At 31.0% G+C, this 24,153-nt stretch overlaps 1 protein-coding gene across 1 annotated transcript; it reads left to right on the forward strand.

Moving 5' to 3' along the window:
• On the forward strand, positions 1–23,844 carry LOC145306407 (uncharacterized). The gene is made up of 23 exons (XM_080148501.1): positions 1–103; positions 622–783; positions 2,299–2,333; positions 3,691–3,776; positions 6,196–6,311; positions 9,457–9,512; positions 10,931–11,031; positions 11,453–11,528; positions 12,080–12,175; positions 13,394–13,606; positions 14,007–14,262; positions 14,682–14,792; positions 15,073–15,301; positions 16,038–16,113; positions 16,382–16,503; positions 17,210–17,386; positions 17,749–18,496; positions 18,848–18,992; positions 19,379–19,519; positions 19,683–19,755; positions 20,165–20,252; positions 20,560–20,658; positions 21,015–23,844. The coding sequence occupies exons 1-23, from the start codon at positions 1–3 to the stop codon at positions 21,072–21,074; spliced, it is 3,369 nt and encodes a 1,122-aa protein (XP_080004627.1). The 3' UTR covers positions 21,075–23,844.
• The last annotated feature ends 309 nt before the right edge of the window (positions 23,845–24,153 follow it).

Raw genomic sequence — 24,153 nt, forward strand, 5'->3', positions numbered from 1 at the left:
ATGGAAAATATTTTTTTTGTTTACAGTTCCCCCTCCAAAGAAACACCAAGAACCTCTAAAGAACAAAATTCTACCCAAGAAAAAGAAACTAAAATAGATAAAGGTAGATAAATAAAATTCCCAATGATGATAAACAAATTTTCCTTTTCTTTGATTGAAATTTTAGGTCAAATGTTAAAAACTACCAGTTTGGAACCAACCAATAAGATTTCAATAAAAGTACCCAATTTTTTTAACTAACGAAAAAGAAACTTTTGTCCAATTTTTATTTACAGTCCAATGTCCCCTTCGTCCCAGGTTATATTAAACTTTTAATACAGATCATGAACGTGCGTGAGGGGAGTTAGGTTGTGTTACCAACCCTCTTGATACAGGAGGGCCAGTCTTTCTCATTAACAGTTTAACCCCTTCGGGCTTAAATACCCGCATGGCAATTTCGTGAGCGTACAATACAAATGACCAATTATAGGCCAGTTATTGTAATTGATCGTTGGTAGATATATACTGGCCTATTATTGGTCATTTGTATTGTATAACGTCATTTTTTACCATTCTGCTGCTTCCCTCCCCCCAATCTAAACATTGTGATTACAATTAAGACACTATTTATCTTTTTTTCAGAGAAAGAGGGCAAAAAAGTACTTCAGACCAAGATTATAAATGAAACCCTAAGTGAAACGTCAACCAGCTCTTGTGAAGATAACAGTAATAGCAATAATAATAAAGAGGATTCTTTCACCAGAAAAGATAGTAATGGTACTAAAGAGGCAGATAGCACGACAGGTATTGTAGGTATTGTCTAGGGGCACTTGAGGAGGGGAGAGTCGAAATGATAACCCAATTTTTTATTTTAGATTTTGAAAGAAAAAGTAAAAAGCGAAAAAAAAAATTTTTTTAGGGGGGGGTGCCGGGTGCCCCCCCCCCCCTAATTTTTAACTTTAGTTAAAAAATTTTTTTTTTTTTTTGGTGGGGGATTTTTCATTTTTTGGGAAGGTTGGGGGTGAAAAAGTTATAAACCTTCCCGGGACCTATGAGAAGCTACCCTGTTAAGGAGAACCCGATCGGTTCAGCAGTTAACGAGATCCTTCGGTACAAACAAACACACAAACACACAAACATATGTACAAACACACAGACACACATCCTGTTACTTTAGTATACGGATAATAATTCACTGTAAAAAGATACAATGTGTAGAGAGTAAAAAAAAGGTTAGAATAAAGAATGATATCTAGTAACACCTACCTCCTCCCCCCCCCCTCCCCCTCCTTTTTAACATACTAGAAGCTACGGCCCTAGAAGCCTCTAAATAGATGAGGTGGTGTTGACCCGACTCCACTTCACATTGTCAATTTAAGTTTTGAAAAGTAAAATACATTTTTCTTGGGGGGGGGGGGGCAATATTTTTCTAGGGGCGATTTCTTTTGGGAAGATGAAGAATAAGATACCCTCAACCAAAATAGTTATAAACTTTCCCTGGACCATAAAAATTTTGATAGTCAGAAATCATCCTGCTATTTAGAAATAGATAAAAAGTGCAGTAGCCAAATAATTACTGATGGTTAATCATTAGTCTAACTGTCTAATTTATTGACTATGTTTAAATGTTTTCATCCTTGTTATATCAAAATATTGTATTTTTATAGCTAACTTTGTGTGTTCAGAGCTAGAATAAAAAAATGATCGAATGGGGGGGTTGGAGGCAGTAGATGAAGGGATATGGCTGATTAACTGACAGCTTAAGAGATTCTACCAAATATTTATTTTTCTTCCCAAAATTAAACATTTTTATGTAAATTAATCTGAGTATCTACAATTAAAAGATTTTATGAAATATTTGACATTTTTTCAAAAGAAAATTAAAATAATGAAAATTAATTTATATATTGTATATTTGTAAATGGAATAATAAACATCTTCTAAACATTGAATTTCTGACATGTCTTGTTTTGTCAGGCATCCAATGCATATGTTATTGGTAAAATGTGATCATTAGAGACTTTCTATAGATATAAAAACATTACAATGACATTACTGCGCTATTTAGACTCAAGAAGCCTCTTGGGGCTTATCGAGGGGGATGGGGAGTTTAAGTCGACCCTCCGCGTTTAATTTTAGTTTTCAAAACATACTTATCATAATATGTTTTTAAAATGTAAAAACCTTACCTGCACCAACGCGAAGCTTATTGGTAATGGAGAACCATATCGGTTCAGCGGTTACATAAATCCTGTTACTTATAATATGAACAAAAATTGAATTCAAAGAAATTTTTTCTAATATTTAATTTTCTTTCAGAAGTTGAGGACAAAGACACGGATCAAATTGAAAAGGTAATGTTTATAGCAAAGCTTTTCAATAGTTTTATCGTACGTCTGGATGTATAATAGTTGTTATGTGTTAATTTATAAGGCTGAATCAATAAGGGGTATTTGTAAAAGTAGTAATAGTAAAGATCTACTAAGCTTGATATTTGGATAATCAATATTGTTCCTAGGACAAAAGCAGAAGTCCCAAACGCCGGAGTGGACAAATGTCGGTGTGGACACTTAACCTAACCTAATTTAATTTAGACCATTAGTAGGTGTTTTAAATGTATAACCCCTGCGGGGGGCCTATTTGTACATTCATATCTTAACCTAACCTAATCTGTATAGAAATACTTAATTAATGTGAGGAATTTTAGGGATAAAAACTACTATTTATCTTCAATTGTGCACGCTTTTAATTCGAGCCCCAAAGTCTTTTCATGCTCTGTTTTCTTTATGAATAAAGTCACAATTGTTGTACTTTAAAACAAGCATAATAATGAGTAGCTCAATATATCCAATTGACTGTCAAAATATTACATACAGACTGATAGAACAGACTAAGTGCTTATTAGTACAAGGGAATTTTTAAGTGTTGTTCATCTTGCATAGTAGCTGAGAAAATCATATATTTACAATTCAGTTCCTTACATACGTACGGACGGACATTAATGAGTAGATTCGCTACCAAAAAAAAAAATATTTAACAGAAATTTGATATATTTCTTTCAAATAAGAACATTTTAATATTTTACAAATTATATTAAATTTTTAATTTCCGAAAATTTGCTTTATAAAATAAACTAAAATTCGTTGGGTTCAAATGGTTTTGGTCCGTTAAAATTAAATACAATAATTATTCACTTTTTAGTTTTAATTTTATTCCAACCAGGAGGTGCATCAGCAAATTAATTCTATTGGAAATTGCTGAATATTTGCTTATTTTTTTTGCGTAATGTTTACTTAAAACTTGTTTTGTGCTGTAACCAAAGGGAACTAGATAAGAAGGGGAAAAAGAAGTGGGTTGTGAGGAAATTTTCTTTGAAATGTTTGTCAAAATCCTGGTCCCTCGTCCATGACTCCCATCAATTTTTTTCAATAGTCACTTCCTTGAAAGCTTAAACTGAAACGAACTGACCGATAGTCAACCAGACGGACAAACATCTTATATATTATTATAGATATAAAATTATTTAAAATTATTATTTAAATAATCGTTCTCAATATGTAGAAATTAATGGTATCAAATCATCTATTCAAAACATAACCCATGGAGTCCCACAGGGAAGTGTTCTTGGTCCTATACTGTTTTTATTTTCAAGCACTTCAATTTCTAGTTTCAAATTACTTTCACTTTATTTGTAAACATTTTGTTTTACAGGAGACACGAGCAAGTAATAGTGAAGCAGAAGATCTTTGTTCACAAAAAACTAAAGACACAATAAGCAAACTATTTGACTTAGACAGGTGAAATATTGTTTTTGAATCAATACTTGTAAAAAAGTAACACACAGTGCGTATAAAACCACTCCTGAAGTGAGTTGATTCATGGCCATTTTTATCAGTTGCTTTGCTAAGGTCACGGAAATTCAGCCTGAAATAAATCATATTTAGAGAAGTTTTATGACAGACTTTATTAAAGCTGTTCAAAATTTTAATTAAATAATCTTTGCTTTTCTTGTCATGATTATGCGGTAACTCCTAGTGGATGGAAATTGAACTTGAAATTTTCAAATGTAATTTCCTCAAAAACGGCTGCATTTTAGATTTTATTGAAAAGTGAAATCAAGTTACCTAACCTAGGGTAATGAAATGCACTATGTCCCAATTTAGGTTCTGACACTAAAGTCAAAGCACCTTCATACGCACTGTGAACATGATGTTTGTCCATATTGTGTAACAAAGGATATAGCTAACCGCTAAACCGCTATGTTTCTTCTTTTAAGTCAGTGTAGCTTCTTAAAGGTCCTGAGAAGGTTTAAAACTAAACAATTGAGAATGCATATCCGTGTGTGAGTCCCTCCCTTTGGCGAATAGAATTTCAAAACAAACAAAAAATGACAAAAGTATGATTGCTGTAGAGGCGAAAATGGTCAAATTTTAATGTGTTATTTAAAGTACTAAATTAGAAACGGAGTGATAATAAAAATGTCTAGCAAAGTTCCATATTGAGCCTCATTTAACAATTTGGAAGGTTAACCCTAAACGTTTTAATTTGTAACTTTTTACCTCTTGTTTTTCATGTCTAATTAATTATATAAATATTGTGCTGACTTTGTATAAACAACATCTAGAAGTACATTGTCTGCATATTTCATCCATGTAGAGATAGGAAATGAAAGAAAAACTAACACTTTTACAAATTTTAAGTTTTCTTTCAAATAAATTATGTTGGGGATTGGGTTATGATTTCTAGAGATGGCATTTTGATTCTAACCAGCTCTCTAATCCACTTTATCTGTCCGTAACATTATAGGGAATACAAGATTTTCTCTAATGCAAATTTAAATTTCTATGATCCCCGCTAATCTTTTTTTTATTTATCATTCATTGGGTAAAGCTACAACATGAAATAAACAAAAATGCAGAAAAATAAAAAAATTATGCTAAGGTGTTTTTTTTTGTCTTTTTTTATGGGGAAAAAATATATATCAATTTCCTTATCTCGATATAATTTAACAAGGATGACAACATCCATAAAAGCGAAGAACTGAAACGGTAGGAGAAAAGGACATTAATACTTGTATAGTATCAGAATGAATAATCCTAATAAAAATGTATAAGAGTCAAAGCAAAATTGTAAGTAAATTTGTTGAAAAACTGCTTGATACAGGTCAATGTTTATGGACATACTTACATTTTCAGGACTTGATTATAGAGTTGCATCGCTTATTACATTATACTTTGTTGTCCCAGGAATCAATATACCAAAAATCAGATCAATCCGATGATTAGATCACATAAAAATTGTTGTTAAAAAAGTAAAAAAAATCAACATGTTTAAAATGGACGTACGTGCATTTTGGTTATAGATTATAGAGTTGCTACGCTACGCTTTCTAAATCGTACCTAACTACTAAAGGAATAACCATGCAAAATTTGAAATCGATAGGACAATTCTAATATGCCAAAATTAACGAAAAAAGCTATCCGTTACGTACGGACGGACCGACCCTAATTATAGAAAAGCTTCGCTTTTTAAAATACTTAAATACAAAAATTGTGATAACTATGCAATTAAATAAAAAAATAACATAACAGGATTAAACTAGAGTTTTTTACCTCATAAGCAAATATTAATGATTAAACAAGGAAGTTATGAACAGAACAAAATTTCTGCTTTTTTTTGTTTCATAAAAAGTAATTTCTGAAAAAATATAGTAAAAGTTATTTTAAAATTTCATAAATATTTTTGTAAAAATTTTCAACAAAAAAGATACATAAAAAATGTCGAATGGGGCGAAGGAAGATAAATAATAAAATTCGTAAAACAAACAATACCATGTCCATCTAGCCCTACCCTGCGGAACCTATCATAACGGGATACTAGCCCTGCAGAGTGCGGAGCTCTTCTGCCATTTATATTATTTAACCTGACCAAAAGTTTTGGGTTATTATATTTGTTCTTGTTTTTGTATATAGTACAACTGTACTGCAAAAAAAATTAACAAAGAATTTAAAATAATAGAACAATTTAAATATGTCTAAAATAAGGCATGCCGTTTATAATTACAAACATAGAAGAGCTTCGTTTTTTTATAACATGCACTATCTAAAGTTAAACAATTAAAAGTGCTGTTTTTGCTAAATGTGAAAAGTGTTATGTAATAACTAAACAAAATGAATAACAAAAAATTATATTGTGTTGATTTTTGTTGTAATCTAGATCCCCGGAACAAGAAGTACTGGAGAAGGTACCAACACCCCCAATCGGGGTGACAACCACCCCCCCATGCATAACTATCAACGAAAATTCCATGCAAATAAGAGTTTCAATGCCAGGTAAGTTTTAGGCAATTTTTTCTTGTGATTCAAGTTGTTAGTAAGAGGGCTGAAGAAAAAAATACATATGCCTAGTGAAGCAAAGAATCCCCACCCCCTTTTTAGAAAAATAAATTGAAAATTAGCGGGGCAGGCCTAAGATTAGAGGTGGTTCCTTGTGTTTGATTTCTACTTTATCTTAGATTAGGTTAGGTGATATTTGGTTTATTTAACCCCAAAGAGTTGGTTTATTTTAGTGTGAGGCAAATATGACTTTGCAATTGTATCAGTAAGTAGGTCTAATAACACCCTTTGCTAATTTTAAAATCCAACTAAATCTAATTTTTGAGAAAATTAGATTTGAAAATTTTAAGATCAATTTTCATCCCCTAGGAGTTACCGAACAATCATGACAAGAAAAGCAAATATTCATACTTTTCAATTCTTTACAACTTTGCTTTTATGAAGTTTTTCATAAAACCACTCTATATAAGATTTATGGAAGGCTGAATTTCCGTGACCCTAGCAAAGCAGCTGATTAAAATGGTCATTAATTAACTCCCTTCAGGAGTGGTTTTATGAAGAACTTTTTAAAAGCAAACTTGTTCAAAATTTTAAATCAATAATCTTTGCTTTTCTTGTCATGATTGTTCGGTAACTTCTAGGGTATAAAAATTGAACTTAAAATTTTCAAATCTAATTTTCTCAAAAATTAGATTTAGTTGGATTTTAAAATTAGCAAATGGTGTTATTATACCTACTTATTGATAAAATTGCAAAGTCATTTTTGCCTAACACTAAAATAAACTTTTTTCATCTGGCCACGCAACAGTGTACTGTGTTCTAAATATAAAATAATCTAACTTGACCAAACACACGACAAACTGCCACCCACACTTATTTTCTATTATTTTCAAACAAAATTTTCAAAAGACAAGACAATTTGAGGAAGCAGTGGATTAATTTGTCTTGCATTCATCTTTTCACTTAACTTACAATATTTTGTCAATTAAATGATTTAATTTATTTTTTCATCATTATGAAATTTAATGATCAACATCCGTATTTCATTATTTAATTCTAATCTATTGTATTTCCTACATTGAACAACTGATTATAGAATTAAAGACTTATTAAAAGCGAAGCTTTTCTATAATTAGGGTCGGTCCGTCCGTCCGTCCGTCCGTCCGTCCGTCCGAGATAGATAGCTTTTATTCGTTAATTTAGGCATGTTAGAATTGTCCTATCGATTTCAAACTTTGCATGATGATTCCTGTAGTAGTTGGGTACGATTTAGAAAGCGTAGCAACTCTATAATCATTACCAGAATGTCCGTACGTCCATTTTAAACATGTTGATTTTTCTACTTTTTTAACAACAAATTTTCAAGTGTTTTAATTATCCGTTTGATCCGATTTTTGGTATATTGATTCCTGGGACAACAAAGAACAATATTAAAGCGAAGCAACTCTATAATCAAGTCCAAAAATGTAAGTATGTACATAAACATTATCCTGTTTTTAAGCAGTTTTTCAACAAATTTACCTACAATTTTGATTCGACATTTATACATTTATGTTCCGATTTTTCAGTTCAGATACTATACAAGTGTTAATGTCCGTTTGTCCTACCGTTTCAGTGCTTCGCTTTTATGGATGTTGTCATCCTTGTTAGAATATATGTACGGTGAAAAAGTACAAGACAAATTATTACTAGAATACCAAATCTAAAAGGAGAATTTATATTTGTGTTTTGCAAATAAAACTTTTTAAAAATGTTTTTTAAAACTCGAGGTTAAATAACATGTACTGTATAAAACTGAGTCCTAAATTAGCTCTATTACCTACTTATACTAATTATTCTTTTCTCAGTATTATCACTCGCATATTGATTAAAAAAGGTTTTCTATAGTCAATTCATTATTTTGGCATGACAGCAGACTGACTTTCATAGTCAGTTAGCACAAATGTTTGAATTTATAACCCAGACAACTACCTAGCCCAAGTGGTGGGGAACCTTTTAAACACCCAATAAGTAGATGGCATAGGATCTAGACTGCCCACCCCGTGGGTGGAGTTACATATTCCTCGTGCCCCTATTTTACTTTAATTGTCTTTCCTTTTATTTGCCTACATATTTTCTACGAGTAAATAAAAAAAAACTGGAAAACATTGTACGTACATTAACAGTTTTTTTCCTATTTAGTTTACTATTGATTCGCTAGTGATTAATAAAACTTTCTTGTTTTCTATTGTAATTATATAATTATAATGTTAAGCCTACAAGGATCTGGACTGGACTAATTGGCATCAATTTATTAATATGAATATAATAATAGCCTTTTCCAAATAACAAAATTTGTATAATTTAATATTTTGTCAATATGTCTCTCTAAAAGAAAATAAGGAATTTATAAAAATAAATTTAAAATACTGCATAATTCATTTACCAGCAACTATGCCTCTCATTGCATCTGGAGGCTCTTTTGTTGGAGGGTGGGGGTATTTTCACATGTGAAGCTTTTCTATAGTTATGCCATATCTGTAAGATAACCAAAAACAAATTTAGAAATACAATCTTTTCTAACTTTTTTTTTTGTTTTTTACCTGGATGACCTAGCAAGATTTGCTGGCATCTTGTGCCCGCTAGGATAGTAATTTTTTGTCTAATTGCTTCTTTGCCTTCTATATTTTACACTTGGAAGGCGAGAAAAGCTCTTTACAGTGCCTATAAAAAATTACGTCTATAAAAAATTACTGTGCTTTATTTGATAATTAGATCCGTATTTTCATAATAGATTATTAGTTAAGTTGAATTGATTTTTGAAATTAAATCAATCAATTATCAATAATCTCGTTTTACCAAATGCTGATATAGTATATTTTATTAATTGAAGTTTAGCTGGGGGCCATGATTTATTAATTGTAATTGCTAAAAATGTGGATAGAATACCTGGGAAATTCGGTTAAAAACAGGTTTTAGGATTAAACAATAGAATCAATCTATTTTACATTTTTTGATTTTGGTTTATCTGAATGAATTTTTCTACAGAAATGTCTAATATAAAAGCTGAAACTCAAAAGATTATTTCTTATCAATTTTAAAGGTGTTCAGTTTGAATTGCTAAGAAGTAAAACTGCAAAAAATGTAATATATATTTTTTTAGGGCATGAGAAGTCAAAGGCTCCAACTTTATCAAGACTTGAAAGCAAACATGAAGAGGTAAAATTTGCAAAAATGCATTTTCCCGGATTTTTTTCCCAAGAAGGAACGGTTGGGAAATTAGTTTGTTTTCATAATTTTCTACGTTTAAATACATGGTAGGTACTAGACAAATTAAAGCGAAAAACTTCAAGAAAAAACACCTTTTGAAAACAGTGTTCTAGTGTTATCCAAGTCTATCTATAATCCTATGCACTGGTAAAAAAATACCACTCTATGTTCAGTAACTCTAGTATGTATCTATTTAGGAGATATTGACTCTGGTGAACAGGTATCTCTCTATGTACAGTAACTCTAGTATGTATCTATTTAGGAGATATTGACTCTGGTGAACAAGTACCACTCTATGTACACTAACTATAGTATGTATCTATTTAGGAGATAGTAACACTGGTGAACAAGTACCACTCAATGTTCAGTAACTCTAGTATGTATCTATTTAGGAGATAGTGACTCTGGTGAACAAGTACCACTCTATGTACACTAACTCTAGTATGTATCTATTTAGGAGATAGTGACTCTGGTGAACAAGTACCACTCTATGTACACTAACTCTAGTATGTATCTATTTAGAAGATAGTGACTCTAGTGAACAAGTACCACTCTATGTACACTAACTCTAGTATGTATCTATTTAGGAGATAGTGACTCTGGTGAACAAGTACCACTCTATGTACACTAACTCTAGTATGTATCTATTTAGGAGATAGTGACTCTGGTGAACAAGTACCACTCTATGTACACTAACTCTAGTATGTATCTATTTAGGAGATAGTGACTCTGGTGAACAAGTACCACTCTATGTACACTAACTCTAGTATGTATCTATTTAGGAGATAGTGACTCTGGTAAACAAGTACCACTCTATGTACACTAACTCTAGTATTTATCTATTTAGGAGATAGTGACTCTAGTGAACAAGTACCACTCTATGTACACTAACTCTAGTATTTATCTATTTAGGAGATAGTAACACTGGTGAACAAGTACCACTCTATGTTTAGTAACTCTAGTATATATCTATTTAGGAGATAGTAACACTGGTGAACAAGTACCACTCTATGTTTAGTAACTCTAGTATATATCTATTTAGGAGATAGTGACTCTAGTGAACAAGTACCACTCTATGTACACTAACTCTAGTATGTATCTATTTAGGAGATACTGACTCTGGTGAACAAGTACCACTCTATGTTTAGTAACTCTAGTATGTATCTATTTAGGAGATAGTGACTCTGGTGAACAAGTACCACTCTATGTACACTAACTATAGTATGTATCTATTTAGGAGATAGTGACTCTGGTGAACAAGTACCACTCTATGTACACTAACTATAGTATGTATCTATTTAGGAGATAGTGACTCTGGTGAACAAGTACCACTCTATGTTCAGTAACTCTAGTATGTATCTATTTAGGAGATAGTGACTCTGGTGAACAAGTACCACTCTATGTTCAGTAACTTGATGGATTCAGAGAGAGAAACTGAGACAGAGAGTAAACAACCCTCAGATTCAAGGTAGAACGGACAGGCGTAATTGTAGAGTAGCAATGCTTAGAAACAAAGAATTGTGACATTTTTAATTGCAAATTTTAATTAGACCTGTCAATCATAGTTAATTGTTAAATTTTATATAAAAATATGAGAAAAATATACTAAAACTTTTGAAAATAATCATAGTGTATATTAGGTATGATTTTAAAGTTAACCATAATCGTAAACAGAATCACAGTTTTGAAAAATTAAAAGAATAGATTTAGCATTTAGAATTAGAATAATTGAATGGTGTTTCAATTCAACCTACGGACTTACAGTATATGCAACATTGAATTAAATCTAATTACTACAAGAAACCTCCTAAAATTTAAAAGGCCAATTTACAAACTGTTTTTCTTAAAATATTAAATAAAGAAAGCATTACATAATGATTTACTTTCAGAAAAAGAAAACTTGAAATTGATGTTTCTGAAGTGAGCGTTGAACAGTTACAGAAACAAAAACTTGAGCTAATTGAGGTTGGAAAAATTCATTATAAACAAGGACAATTATGTGCAAAGGTTGCTTAGTAATAATGTGTTAATAGTATTGTGGTTGAGGCCGGGTATATCAGTCTTGGGAGTCCACAGTATTACTCATTTTAAATAGATCATCTTTAATTTTCAGTCAGGTTAAGTAGAAATAAGTAAGCTCAGTTAAAAAAACTGTGGAGCTTAAACAAAATATTTCTTGGCCGGATATAATTGTATCTAGCCCCTAATAAAATACACAGACACCACAAATTCTTTACCAAGTATGATAAAAAATCTATGATCTATTATAATAGTTACCGAGTAGGTGTTCAGGTTTCGCTCTATTTATGTATTGGGTACTCAATTATATTATTTATGAGAAAAACAGAAAACATATTATCTATTATTTGTTAATTTGGCAAATTTTTATCCCTCTTTTTTAAGCAAAATTTTACAAGACTGTTTCATGAAATAAGTTCATTCTTTAAATTGTTAAAGTGTCTTCTCTAACAGAAATGTTTTTGATCTACAAAGAGGAATCCTTTAATAATTTTTAGGACATAAAAGAGCTGGAGTATCAGAAACTGAAAGGAATCCAGGATCTTCAAACTATTCAGTTACAAAAAGAGAAGATTTTACAAGACTTTCAAAAGGTATAATTTTATTTTATCAGAAAGGCCTTCCGAAATTAGGGACACAATTGGCAATTATTTCAATTTTTAGAGTTCTTGATGAAGGTCGTAAAAAGAAAATAGCTGCATTATGTGCGCTAGTGCCCCAAGTCTTTAAAATTAGGCAAAAAAATATAAGTTGCATTAGTCCTAGACAAGTCCAAGACAGCCAAGATAATGAATTTTAGATCCATTTCCCATCCCTAGAGCCCTGTAGACACTTTTTAATTTTAGAAGAAAAAAAGGGAATATTCCCTTTCGTGACATCGCACCTTGAGGGGCGATTTGTCGTTTTTTTTAAAATCGCTTTTATAGGTTATTTTTAGGTTAGGTTAGGTTATATTGGGTTAGGTGATTGCCCCACAGGGTTAGGTGATTGGCCGCGCAGGGTTAGGTGATTGGCCGCGCAGGTTAAGAGCCCCTCGCAGAGGCTAGAAATAGGATAAAACCTTCTGTGAAAAATCGCCCCTTAAGGTGCGATGTCACGAAAGGGACTATACCCGAAAATAATATTTGTAAAAGGATCTGATATATGTTATGTTAGGTGAAATAAACTTTAGGAAAGTTTGAATTTAGCAGTAGTTTTTGCTTTAAAAAAAATTTCCAAAACTCTAGTATAAAGAATTATTTTAATATCTTTATTTTTTCAAATACTTGCTAATATTGCCAAAAATTTGTGATTAAGTACAAAGAAATTCCTTTATAGCATCATACATTATAATTTCTATTATAAGAATTTAATCTACAAAAAAAAAATTCCAAAAATTTTCAAAATAAAATCATTGAGACTTTATTGTTAATAATTATATATATGTTTACAAAGATTTTGTCTGAGAACACTAATTAGAATAGTATTTAAAAAATAATACATTTACAATAGTAAAGCGTATGTACTTAAAATTTTGAAGAGTTTCGCTAAGAATTTAAAATCTGTAAAACAGTTTAAGAAAATCTACCAAAATAAAAAAAAGTCTTATTGGAAATACGATCAAATACATTGCTAAAGTCAAACTAACACTAAACGTAGCTAAATTAAGTTGTTTAATATGCCAATTAGTGATACAAATAATTTAACCTAAATAAACTAGTTGCCATATTAATATTTTTACTTGTATGAATTATTGTATTAACGGTGATTGGCATGTCTTAAAACAATCTAAAAATTACATATTTTTCAATATTTTTTTTCTATTTATTTAGATGATGATGGATGTGGGGAGTGGTTTACCCCTAAGTTTGTCCACCCAGTCCACACGTTCAGACCTGGGGACACCTTCATCTCGCTCAGAGTTGACCAACCTGTCCTCACGATCAGAACTAGGGAACACACGCTCAGAGTTGGGAACTCTGTCCCCGCCAAATTCTATTGAGGATAAATCAAATACGTTACAGCTGCTTAACACAATAAAGAAGGTATTTAGTTATTTTTTGTTGTTGTCAATATCCCTGTGATGTTTTTAGCAAATTTAATTACTCAGGAATAATATTTATCGAAGTAGTCAAAGCCCCACCCTCACCCCCCCCCTTCAAATTTGAACTTAAGTTTTAAAATAAATTTATATTTTACTTGGTTGGAGATTTTTTTGTATAGGGATGACTTTCTTTGCATGGTGGTAGTTTCCATTCAGGACCTGTGATAAGCTACATTGTAGGTCCATATTGGTTCAGCACTTAGAGATTACAGAAAGACACACACACACGAACAAATTCACATCCTGTTACTAATTAAAGAATTATAATTATTTTTATTATAAATAATCCCCTGTAATAAAGTCATAGACAATATTTAAGAGAAATGTATAAACTAATTTAGGATGAACCTGAAGTAGAAAGTAAACTAGAGACAAAATTGAAAGAGGAACCCAGTCAGTCCCTAGACAAGCCAAGGCAAAGTCAACCCCTAGACATGCCAAGACACAGTCAGTCCCTAGACAAGCCAAGGCACAGTCAACCCCTAGACAAGCCAAGAAACTGTCAGTCCCTAGACAAGCCAAGGCACAGTCAATCCCCACATGAAAAGTCTAGTCCAACCCAGTCAAGTTATGATATTCTTGCCCTCACCAATAGAGGTAACTGTTGTCGCAATGTGTCAAATATAATCACGCAACCTTTCATAATTCCCACATTATTAGGTAACCAATAATTCTCTCTAATAATTGATTGATTTATTTGATTAGTTAGAATTAGTTAATAGAGACTGCGTTAATTATGAATACGTTAAGTAAATATAGAGAAAATATAAAAAAAAAGAATGAAAGTTAATATTGTTAGAAAACTATATCATCAACTAATGATTACAGAGTTGCTAAGCTTTCTAAATCGTACCTAACTTTTACATGAATCTTCAATCTTCGAAGGACAATTCTAACATGCCTAAATTTACCAATGCGCTCAATTGTATGTATTGACGTACATACCATAACTATAGTAAAACTTTGCTTTAAAAAAGAAATTATGCACCTAAAACTATTATGATCTGCTTTTTTAGAAAAGGAAATTCCCGAGCTTTCTGTCAGTGATAGAAGAGAGAAAGAAGACAAAAAGGAAAAAGAGAAGACTGTAAAAGTAGAAAAGAAAACTTTGAGGCAGATTTCAACTGGTAACTTTTTAATTATTTTGAAATTTTCTTCCTTTATCTTTTTTTTTATCTTCCTCTTTCCCACTTCTCCTCTCAACCCTCATTTTTATAACGTCACAAGGCACATATCTTTGGGCACCTTGTGAAGCTCCATGATTCTCAGACTTTCCCCGTAACCATATTTACCATATTTAGGCCCTCTTCAGTGACCCTTTAATTCCATCTGAGCACATGTCCTAGCCACTTTAACACAGCAAACTAGATATAAGCCATAGAATTTACTATACAAACCTGTTTTTAGAAAGTAGAGAAAGATCAAGTCCCAATGAGCTTGGAATGGAATCCGGATCCGGCAATGAGTCATCATCATCTGGTGTGAAACCTGGATCCATTCAGTCTGGCAACCAGCAGCCTGGTTCATCCAGCAATAGTAGTTGCAGTCAGGCAGCGAAACCTGGCGGTCACAGTGCCTCGCCAAAGTTTTCTATCTACCCTGCACACTATGCTCATATTAGAAATAAAAATAAAGGGTATGTACCTAATCTTTATAAAATTACTTTAAAATATGTTACAGTTACTGGAATTGCCATTTAATTTCTGAATTATTTTTTTTAAAAGATTACAAAAAAAGAATAATCTCTTGAAATATTTAAAGTAATTTCCAGATTACAAAAAAAATTATTACGTTGTGTTATGGGTGGGTATAAATATCAGAAAGTCCATTTTGACTTGCTGTTTTTTACTATTCTGATTACTTTTTTATATATAATCCCATTCATCTGAATTTTTGGAACAATGATTCCAAGGTCAACAAGGTACAATTGTTTAAGCGAAGTCTCTATATAATCAAGAACTAGGTATTTCCTTAAACAGTATCATGTATTTACCTAACAACTTTACATATAATTTTGATTTGACTTATACATTAATGTGCTGTTTACTAAATTCCGAACTATACAAGAGTTACTATTCGTTTGTCCTTTCGTCTGATGTTAGAGCTTCGCCCTTATGGATTTCTGGGGTAGCTATTCAAACCAACAATTCTACAAAAAAAATCACGAAACCTTACTCAGTATCTGGTGGTACATTTAATTTTTGTCATGTATCTGAAGAGGGGTGGAAAAGAAGGGGAGGAAAAGAGACAAGGGGAAAGGGAATGTGGGGAAATTTTAATTCTGGAGTTATTTGTCAGAATATCATTCTCTTGTCCCTGATGGATTTGGCTTTATTTTTTTGAATATAAGTCTTTAAACACCTTTTTTTTAGTGCTGGTGATTTATCAAGTTCAGCAGATTTAAAGATAATAGACAGACCAAACAAAGAACTTAAACTTTTAGAATCAAGGAACAAAGCCTTAATTTATTATTTGTTTTGAGTTTTGCAACACTTGTTTATTTGTGGATTGCAAATGCATTTGATCCACATATAAAAGTAACAGGATCTGTGTCTTGTCTGTGTATGTTTACCAAAATCTCGCTAACCGCTGAAACTATACCTTTACAGTGTAGCTTCAAGAAGAAAAAAAACCTTTAAATTCATAATGACAGTTTTAAATAAATTTACTTAATCAAAACATAAATGAAAAGAAAACTTATTTAAGGCTTGTTAACAGGTTTTCAGATGCCAGATTAAAATCTCCCACCCTACCCCTGCTGCATCCTGTGGATCCAAAAATTCTGGATATGTTGGATCCAAAATCATTGGATCCAAAATACCTGCACCAAAAAAATAAAGGAAATTCTATGATTTTTTTATAATCCGCAATTGTGGCGTAACATGTTGCGCATACGCTCGTTGTCGTGAGGGTAATAGGTTCGAAAGGCCTTAAAACAGGTGCAACTACTTAACATTAGGACTTTTAACAAAGGTCGTGTAATCAAAGGGTTAGTTGTATGAAGGGTGAATGTCCATATAATCATGTACATCAATAATCCAAATTGTGTTCAGAGATACACCATAGTAAGATCATGTGCTGTATCCCGTTCTCTATAATGCCTTGTTTATTATTAGAAATTGGAAAAGAAGATATTTTTCAAATTACGCAATAAAAATTAATATGATATTCAAATAAACTTTCAAACTATACTTTCATCAATTTGATTAAAAGTAAATATCTTGATTTGCTTTTATAATTCTAGATTTGAAAAAAATAACATTAATTAATTAAAATTACTTTATGGTCCAATATTTATTCAAATAAAGAATAAATGTACATCAATTATAACTTCTTGGTCAATTTAACTTTAAGGTCAAACTGTTAAAATAATTGATTTTATCCTACATTTTGATGAATTCCTCTAAAGTACAAGTTTCAATAATATTAGAGTTCTTCAATTTGAATTATCAAAAGTCATCGCCTTTACAACCCTCCATTTTGAATATTTGTAAAAAAATTAAATGCATAGATTCACACTGAATATTATAGAATTTATCGATATAGATTCCCGGCATTTGGAAAAACCACCTCTACAGCGTACTGGCAGTGATACTTCATTGAGGCTTGTTAGTCCAACATTAGCTCATGGTGGTGGCAGCAACATAAACAATAGCAGACATCCTTTTGATTCCAAGTACTTGACCCATGAACAAGCACTTGCTCTTCTACATGATAAAAGGTAAATCTATGACACCAATTTGAATTTATTTACTATCATTGAACTTCATCCCATCCTCCTCCATTCATCTGCAATGCATTGGTAGTACTGTGTTGTTTACATTACTAATTGAAATTTTTGAAAAGTCTTGTTAAAAACATTTCCAGGACGTTGAACTAGATTCCAAGGAGAATCTAGGTTAAAAAGGAAAACTTTATCAGTCTAGCGGTTAGCGATAGCCTTTGGTACAATCAAACACACAGAAAGACACCCTATTACTTTTATATAAAATGCATCCATGTTCTTCAAATATCATAAAGCCTGTGTTTTAAATATGCATGTTTTCTTTTATTGTCTAAATTTATTTTGTATTTTTTTGATAGACTGTATGATTCAAGATTTGAAGGAAGATTAGCTCATGCTCAACGTCAGCAACAACTGCTTGAAAAAAGCTCTCTTGAACCCAGCCTTTACCATGATTATCCTCCATTCAAAAAATCTAGGCTGATGCAGGCCCCTACAGGACCACTTAACCTTCATATTGGTAATAATTCAAGCAGTAATGGAACAGATCCTAGAGGTCAAGGAGAGGAGAGACGAGACCATCTCTACCTAAGAGCTAAAACACTTGAAGAACTTAATTATTCTAACCAAGGAGGGGGAGCACAATCTGCAACATCACCTGGAGGCTACAACCATCCTTCTCAGTATCCGTCCCAGTATTATCAGCACAACCAAGCCAAATATCAAGCAGCAAGGGAGCATCATCAACGATTTTATGAGCAAAGTCACCCAGAGCTTTCACATGCCCAACAATCAGCAGCAGCTTTGATAGCAGTTTCACAAGCGTCTGGTATGGGCAAGGAAGGAGGTGGACCCACCCTTGCACCCAGACAACTTAACCCAAGACTACAACATCCAACATCCCAATATCTTGGGGGGATTTCTGGAAGTTCAGACCCTTACATGATGTACCGTGGAGCTGGAGGCTTTCATCCATCCTTTGATCCTAGATTGATGGGTAGGGGTGGACCACCTGTTTCAGCAGAGCACAGACAACATGTTGGCAAATATTTGTATGACAGAGCAGCTGCCGGTATCAGCCATCCTGGTTACAATATGCCACCTAAGGTACAGAACAAATTCTTTACATTAACAAGTAGTTCGTTTAAGTATTTATTTACTTTTACATATCTTATTCTTGAATGATCAATCAAATGTCACACTTAAGTCAGGTCCAATAACTTAGATTAAGTGAGGGTTAAATGTTTGGTATTTGGAAAAGGTAAATGATTTGATGATAAGGTTAATGGTCACTACAGCCTCCAAAGATCATTTATTCCTCATGAACATAAAACACAGATGTTATAATGTCTTTCCTTTCGTATAACAAATTTGTTTGTTATACATATATTTTCCTAATAAAACAATCTAAGGTATAAGTATACCTTAAATAACACTAATATGCTATATTTATTTAAGCTGTGGAAGCCAGATCATCAAGAAGAAGCTGTAAACAGCCACAAACAAGCAGCTGCTGCATTGGCTGCCAGCAGTCATCAACAAGTTAATCCCCTTAACCACCCATCACATTCTACCTTTCCTTCAACACTTTCACATGTAGCAGGTATCTTAGGATTTTCAAATTACCAGATTGTTTTTTTTATGATAAAGAGAACAACAGCTTTCTCTATGATTAAATCTTTTTTTCACTCTAAACTTACCCATTTGATCAACTCTATAGTTCATTATAAACTTACACATTCAATAGCATGATCCTTTCTTTCTGAAAATCAAACCTATGTATTGTTAAAATTATCTAATTATGAGCAAACCAGGTTAATGACATGTAACAACAATAAGGCTCTGTAGCAATGCAAAGACATTTTCTGGATATTTAATTCTTGATAAAGCAAAGGCATTTACAATTATAGTTTCCAGCTATTTTAGGTATGAAATAGATTTTTTGGCTGCAGAGCATTGCCGAGTTAGTTATAAATTTTTTTTTTTCAGCAGGAGGAGCTTCAATAAGTCCAGTTTCATCAGCAGGAAGTGGGAGCAGTGTTGCCAGCTTTTCTGGTAGAGGAGAGTCTATTAATAGATTGAGATCAGATGGAGACAGTCCTGCCAGATTTATACCTTCTAGTAAACAAGGTAGGTGTTGCCACCTTTTCTTTTGCATAGAAGTACCAACTATTATATTTCAAATAGATAAAAAAAAATATATAAAACATCTAAGTTAATAACTTTAAAAAGCCTACTATTTACTATGTTTATATAATTTAATCATTTCAAGCTATATTTGTTTATTTGTTAGGATCAGACCTTCAGCCTGTAATATCTCCCAAACAATTTTCCCAAGAACTACCACAACCTGCTAGTATTAGGAGGTAAAGCATCAAGAACTTACAAGCTTTTCAATTGAGTTTGTAAAAATAATGGTAGTTTGAGGAGGGTAGATTATAATTATTTCTCTCGTCATATTATAAAGAGCTCTCCGCAGATATAAAATGTACAATCATAAGAAAAAAATTATTCCTTGAGTTCAAATAATTTCACCAAATATTTGTTCCTATTTTTAGTGAGGGGAATTATTGAATTTATCTAACTTGAATTTAAAAATGTTAAATTTACGATTCCAGTAAACTAAGGTCTTTTAAAATTTAATTTTATTTAAAGATATTTAATAATAAATGTACTGTAACAATTTTAGAATTGACTTATTTTAGAGTACAATTCGGTTAATTTCCTATCAAAACCTTTTTTTTTATGTATGAGACAATCATGTTTTATCTTTAGATTATCTAATTCAATGTTGCCTGCAGCTGGAAAATTTAGATTCAAGGTTCCTTCAGAGGCTGGTGGTTCTCAGAAACCTGAGAGCAAGGTAAACAAATCACATTACTTCCAGACCTTATATTATCTTTAACCCTTATAGTAGAATTTGAAAAAAATAATAGCCAATTAACTGAAATTTAAATTAAGATTTTTATTTCTCTTGAAATATTCTTTATACTATCTTTTACGGAATGAAGCAATCTCATTAGTGGAAAAATTAAAGTAAAAATACTGCACCTTCAATATGAATCATATTATTTTCTATGTCAGTGTTATTCATTTCCTATTATGCAATCTTTAAATAATTTTGACTGTTCATATAGGGAATCTTTATTGAATTTGTCAATTTTGTAAAGGGAGAATCCTCTGGAACTAAATGTGAGAACTGTGGAGAGAACGCTCAATTCATGTGCTCCAACTGTAAAGCATCACATTACTGTAGTACAAAGTGCCAGGTATTAACTTTATTTATAATTAGCTGCTATACCTTAGAGGCCTTTGAGTGGAGGGGGGGGGGGGGGGGAATCCGACACCCCACATCATTGAAATTTTAGTTTTAAAAAGAAAAAGAAAATATTTTTTTTGGGGTGTGGTATTTTTTCTAGGGTTTTCTTTGGAAGGTGATGGTGACCTCCCACAAAAAAGTTATATATAGTCACAGGACTAACAAGAAGTTACACTGTAAAGGAGAACTAAGTCGGTTCAGCAGTTAGCCAAATCCTTTAGTATAGGCAGACAGAGCTAGACATACACTACTAATATTACTTTTATATTAGGATTGTACAAAATCTACATTTTTTTTTAATTTCAGCGTGATAAGTGGCAGTCCCATTTGTTGGTATGTAGATCCCTACCATCACATGGTATATAGAGTTTGTCTATCTAAAAAAGAAAAAAACAAAGCCAACCAAAAATTAGTTTATTATTGAATAAACCTCTTTGTTACTCCTGCATTTATTCATCATCACTTATTGTTATTTTTCATTAAGATTATTGTAAAATTTTCTTTCATTTTACACAATCATTTATAATTGAAGCTTTGAAACTGCTAGTGATTTGTATGTGATTTTAATACTAAGTGCAATATTTTCTTTCATTAGCCTGATTTAATAATCAATAAATCATTTGTTTTAATAATAATTCTGTCCTTTTATTTTCTAAAATTAGTTAAATAAAATGTTATTTTAAAAATAATATACTGCAATTCAGAAAAAAAGTTTTTTTTTGTCTTCTGCGTTTTCATCTTATTTTTATCTTCTTTATTCAACTATTTCCCTTTTCAACCAATATTGATCCACATCCTCAACTTTTATTATGAAGTGATTTGTTCTATAATGTATAAATTGTGATTATATTGTGATTTATAACTAGAATTTAAATATTGGATGAATATAATTTACAAATATTAGTTATTTTTTGTGAAAAATATTCTGATATTTGATATTAAATTTACACTTTTATTGACACATAAATGTATTTATTTGGGAACAGTTTTGTAACAGCTCAATAAAGTAAATTAAAATATTTATAAAAAAGATTGAGTTAAAATTAAATTATTGTGATGTTTCTAATCACTTAAATCTTTTTTTTTTATTTCATAAAAAAACGTTTTATTTGTATTTTAATTGAAAATTAAATCTTTTTGCTCAACTTTTACTTTATAAAACATTGTCTAGAAATATTTTATATTAGGATAAAGATTTTGTTATATAATTAATTTAGATTTATAGAGAAAATTTTGGTAATACTTTTTGATTTCATAATCATATGAAACTTCATATTTTTGTATTGTTTTATAAATACTTTTGTTGAAATAATTAAACTAAAAAGCTATTCATTTGTGAGAATTAAGATTTTATAATTGTATTGTCATCTTTGAATTACTAGAGCTTTTGTTTAACAGAAAAATAATATATTCAAATACTTGTTTTAAAATAAGTTATTTGAAGTTAAGAATAGTTCATAATTTCAACTTATTTTTTTTTCACTTTAAGTAAAATATTTGTGTTTGTTTAGAATCTGTGTGCTTGATTTAGTTAAAACAATTATTTACAGGTGTATAACATGGAATAAGAATTAATTTTTGCCAAAATTTAAGTGTAAAAGAAGCTACAATTTTTTTTATTTCTTTGGACATAAAATGTTTTGAATGTGACTTGAAAATAAATTTGAGAAAAATTGATTCATATTATATTGACCTATACCTGTTTACCTGTCATATGTGTGTGATACTGCATCTAGTTCCTGGAGTAACCTTTATGTGATAATTATATTGTAGTCAATAAGAGCAGTCTGAGTATGCTCTGGTTTTATCCAGCTACTCTATATTTGATTTTACTTGTATCCATACAAATTTTTTGATATAGATAATATTTATGTAGAATCCATTGATTAAGAATTAAATAATACATTTATAATTTATATAAAACTTTTTTAACATCAAAATTCAATTTTGTAATATTTTTTATGCCTTACTAATTATGAACATTTAAAAAAATTATATTTCATTAGCTATATGAATAAAATAATATATATTACATATTACACATTTCTTAAGTAAACCAGTATTATTAGACTGCCATTAAAAAGCAATCAAAACATTTCTGGAAAAAATTACAGTTTATCTATAAAAAAATACAATGAAGACTTTTCATTGATGTAAGTACATATTCTATAAACCTACTTCAAATAATTAAAAAAAACTGCAGAAAAGCTAAATGTACATTTACTTAAGCTAGGCTCACACAATTTTGATAAACTAAACCTAGACATATAAAAACAGAAGCAAAATTTGACAACACCTTGAGGAAGAATGAAATGGGTTTAGGTAGTAAACAATGAAAAAGAAAATAAACAATATTTAAATGTAATGATACTTGGCCTTTTATAGTATCTTGAGGAAATAGAACTTAATATCAATTTTAATAATTTTTTTGTAAATAGGAATATTTCTATATTTTTATATTGGATTTGTTATTGATTAAAGTCTACTAATATTAATTTATTTTTTAATTGTGAAATTTAAAATTGATTTTAAATTTTTTTTTACTATTTGTTGTAGCAACAGCTACTCTTATACTAAGATATGTATGTTTGACGGAGATGTCCGTCTCCATCTGAACCAAAGGTTCTATCTAACTGAAACCGATATGGATCTCCTTTACAATGTAGTTCGCATAGTTTCTTGGAAGAATTATTATTTGAGGCGAGGGTACCACCACCCATCCAAAAGGAATCACCAGAAACCCCCAGAAAAAATGACCCCATCCCCAATAAAAATTTGTTTACTTTTCTTTTAAAACTAAAATTCAGAGGGATCGCCCCCACCTCTTTAGAGGCCATTGGGGCGTAGCCGCTTGTCATAAATAAATTGACAAAATCGATGTTAATTTAAGTGAAAAAAAATTAAACCTATTATTTATCATATACTAAAAATTATGTCTAAAAATTAAATAATTATCTTTTTTCTTTAAAAAGTTTATTGCTTCGCCTTTGGACATGATTGTTCTTATTTCTTATATGTTTTTTTTTCTCTCATTATTTTGTAATTTGAAAATAGATTTATGAATTATTCTATGATTGTACAAATAACTGTTGTAATTTAGAAAATATGATTTTGTTAAATATACTTGTTCAAATTTTGGTGTTGTATAACTTTTATGGAGGCGTTACATGGTAAAATTATAATTTTAAAGAAATTGCTGAGGTCGGTTTTAAAAACTTTTTTGGCTCGCTGGCGACCATACTGATTTTGATAGCTAAACATGTTCTAAAAAGACAGTTTTGAAGGCAGAATTTCTGCTTAAAATTCTTTATTGAGGTTTTCGGAGGTTTATTGTCTCTTTAGAGATTCAAACTTTTTTTAAAGGAAGCCTGCTGCAAGAAATACCCCGCTTTAACTGCTGAAAGACTGCCACAAGTAGATCAAATACCCGAAATTTGAAGCCTTC

The sequence above is a fragment of the Acartia tonsa genome, chromosome 14 (assembly GCF_053477335.1).
Source record: "Acartia tonsa isolate MP-2025a chromosome 14, ASM5347733v1, whole genome shotgun sequence".
In the NCBI taxonomy this organism is placed as follows: domain Eukaryota; kingdom Metazoa; phylum Arthropoda; class Copepoda; order Calanoida; family Acartiidae; genus Acartia; species Acartia tonsa.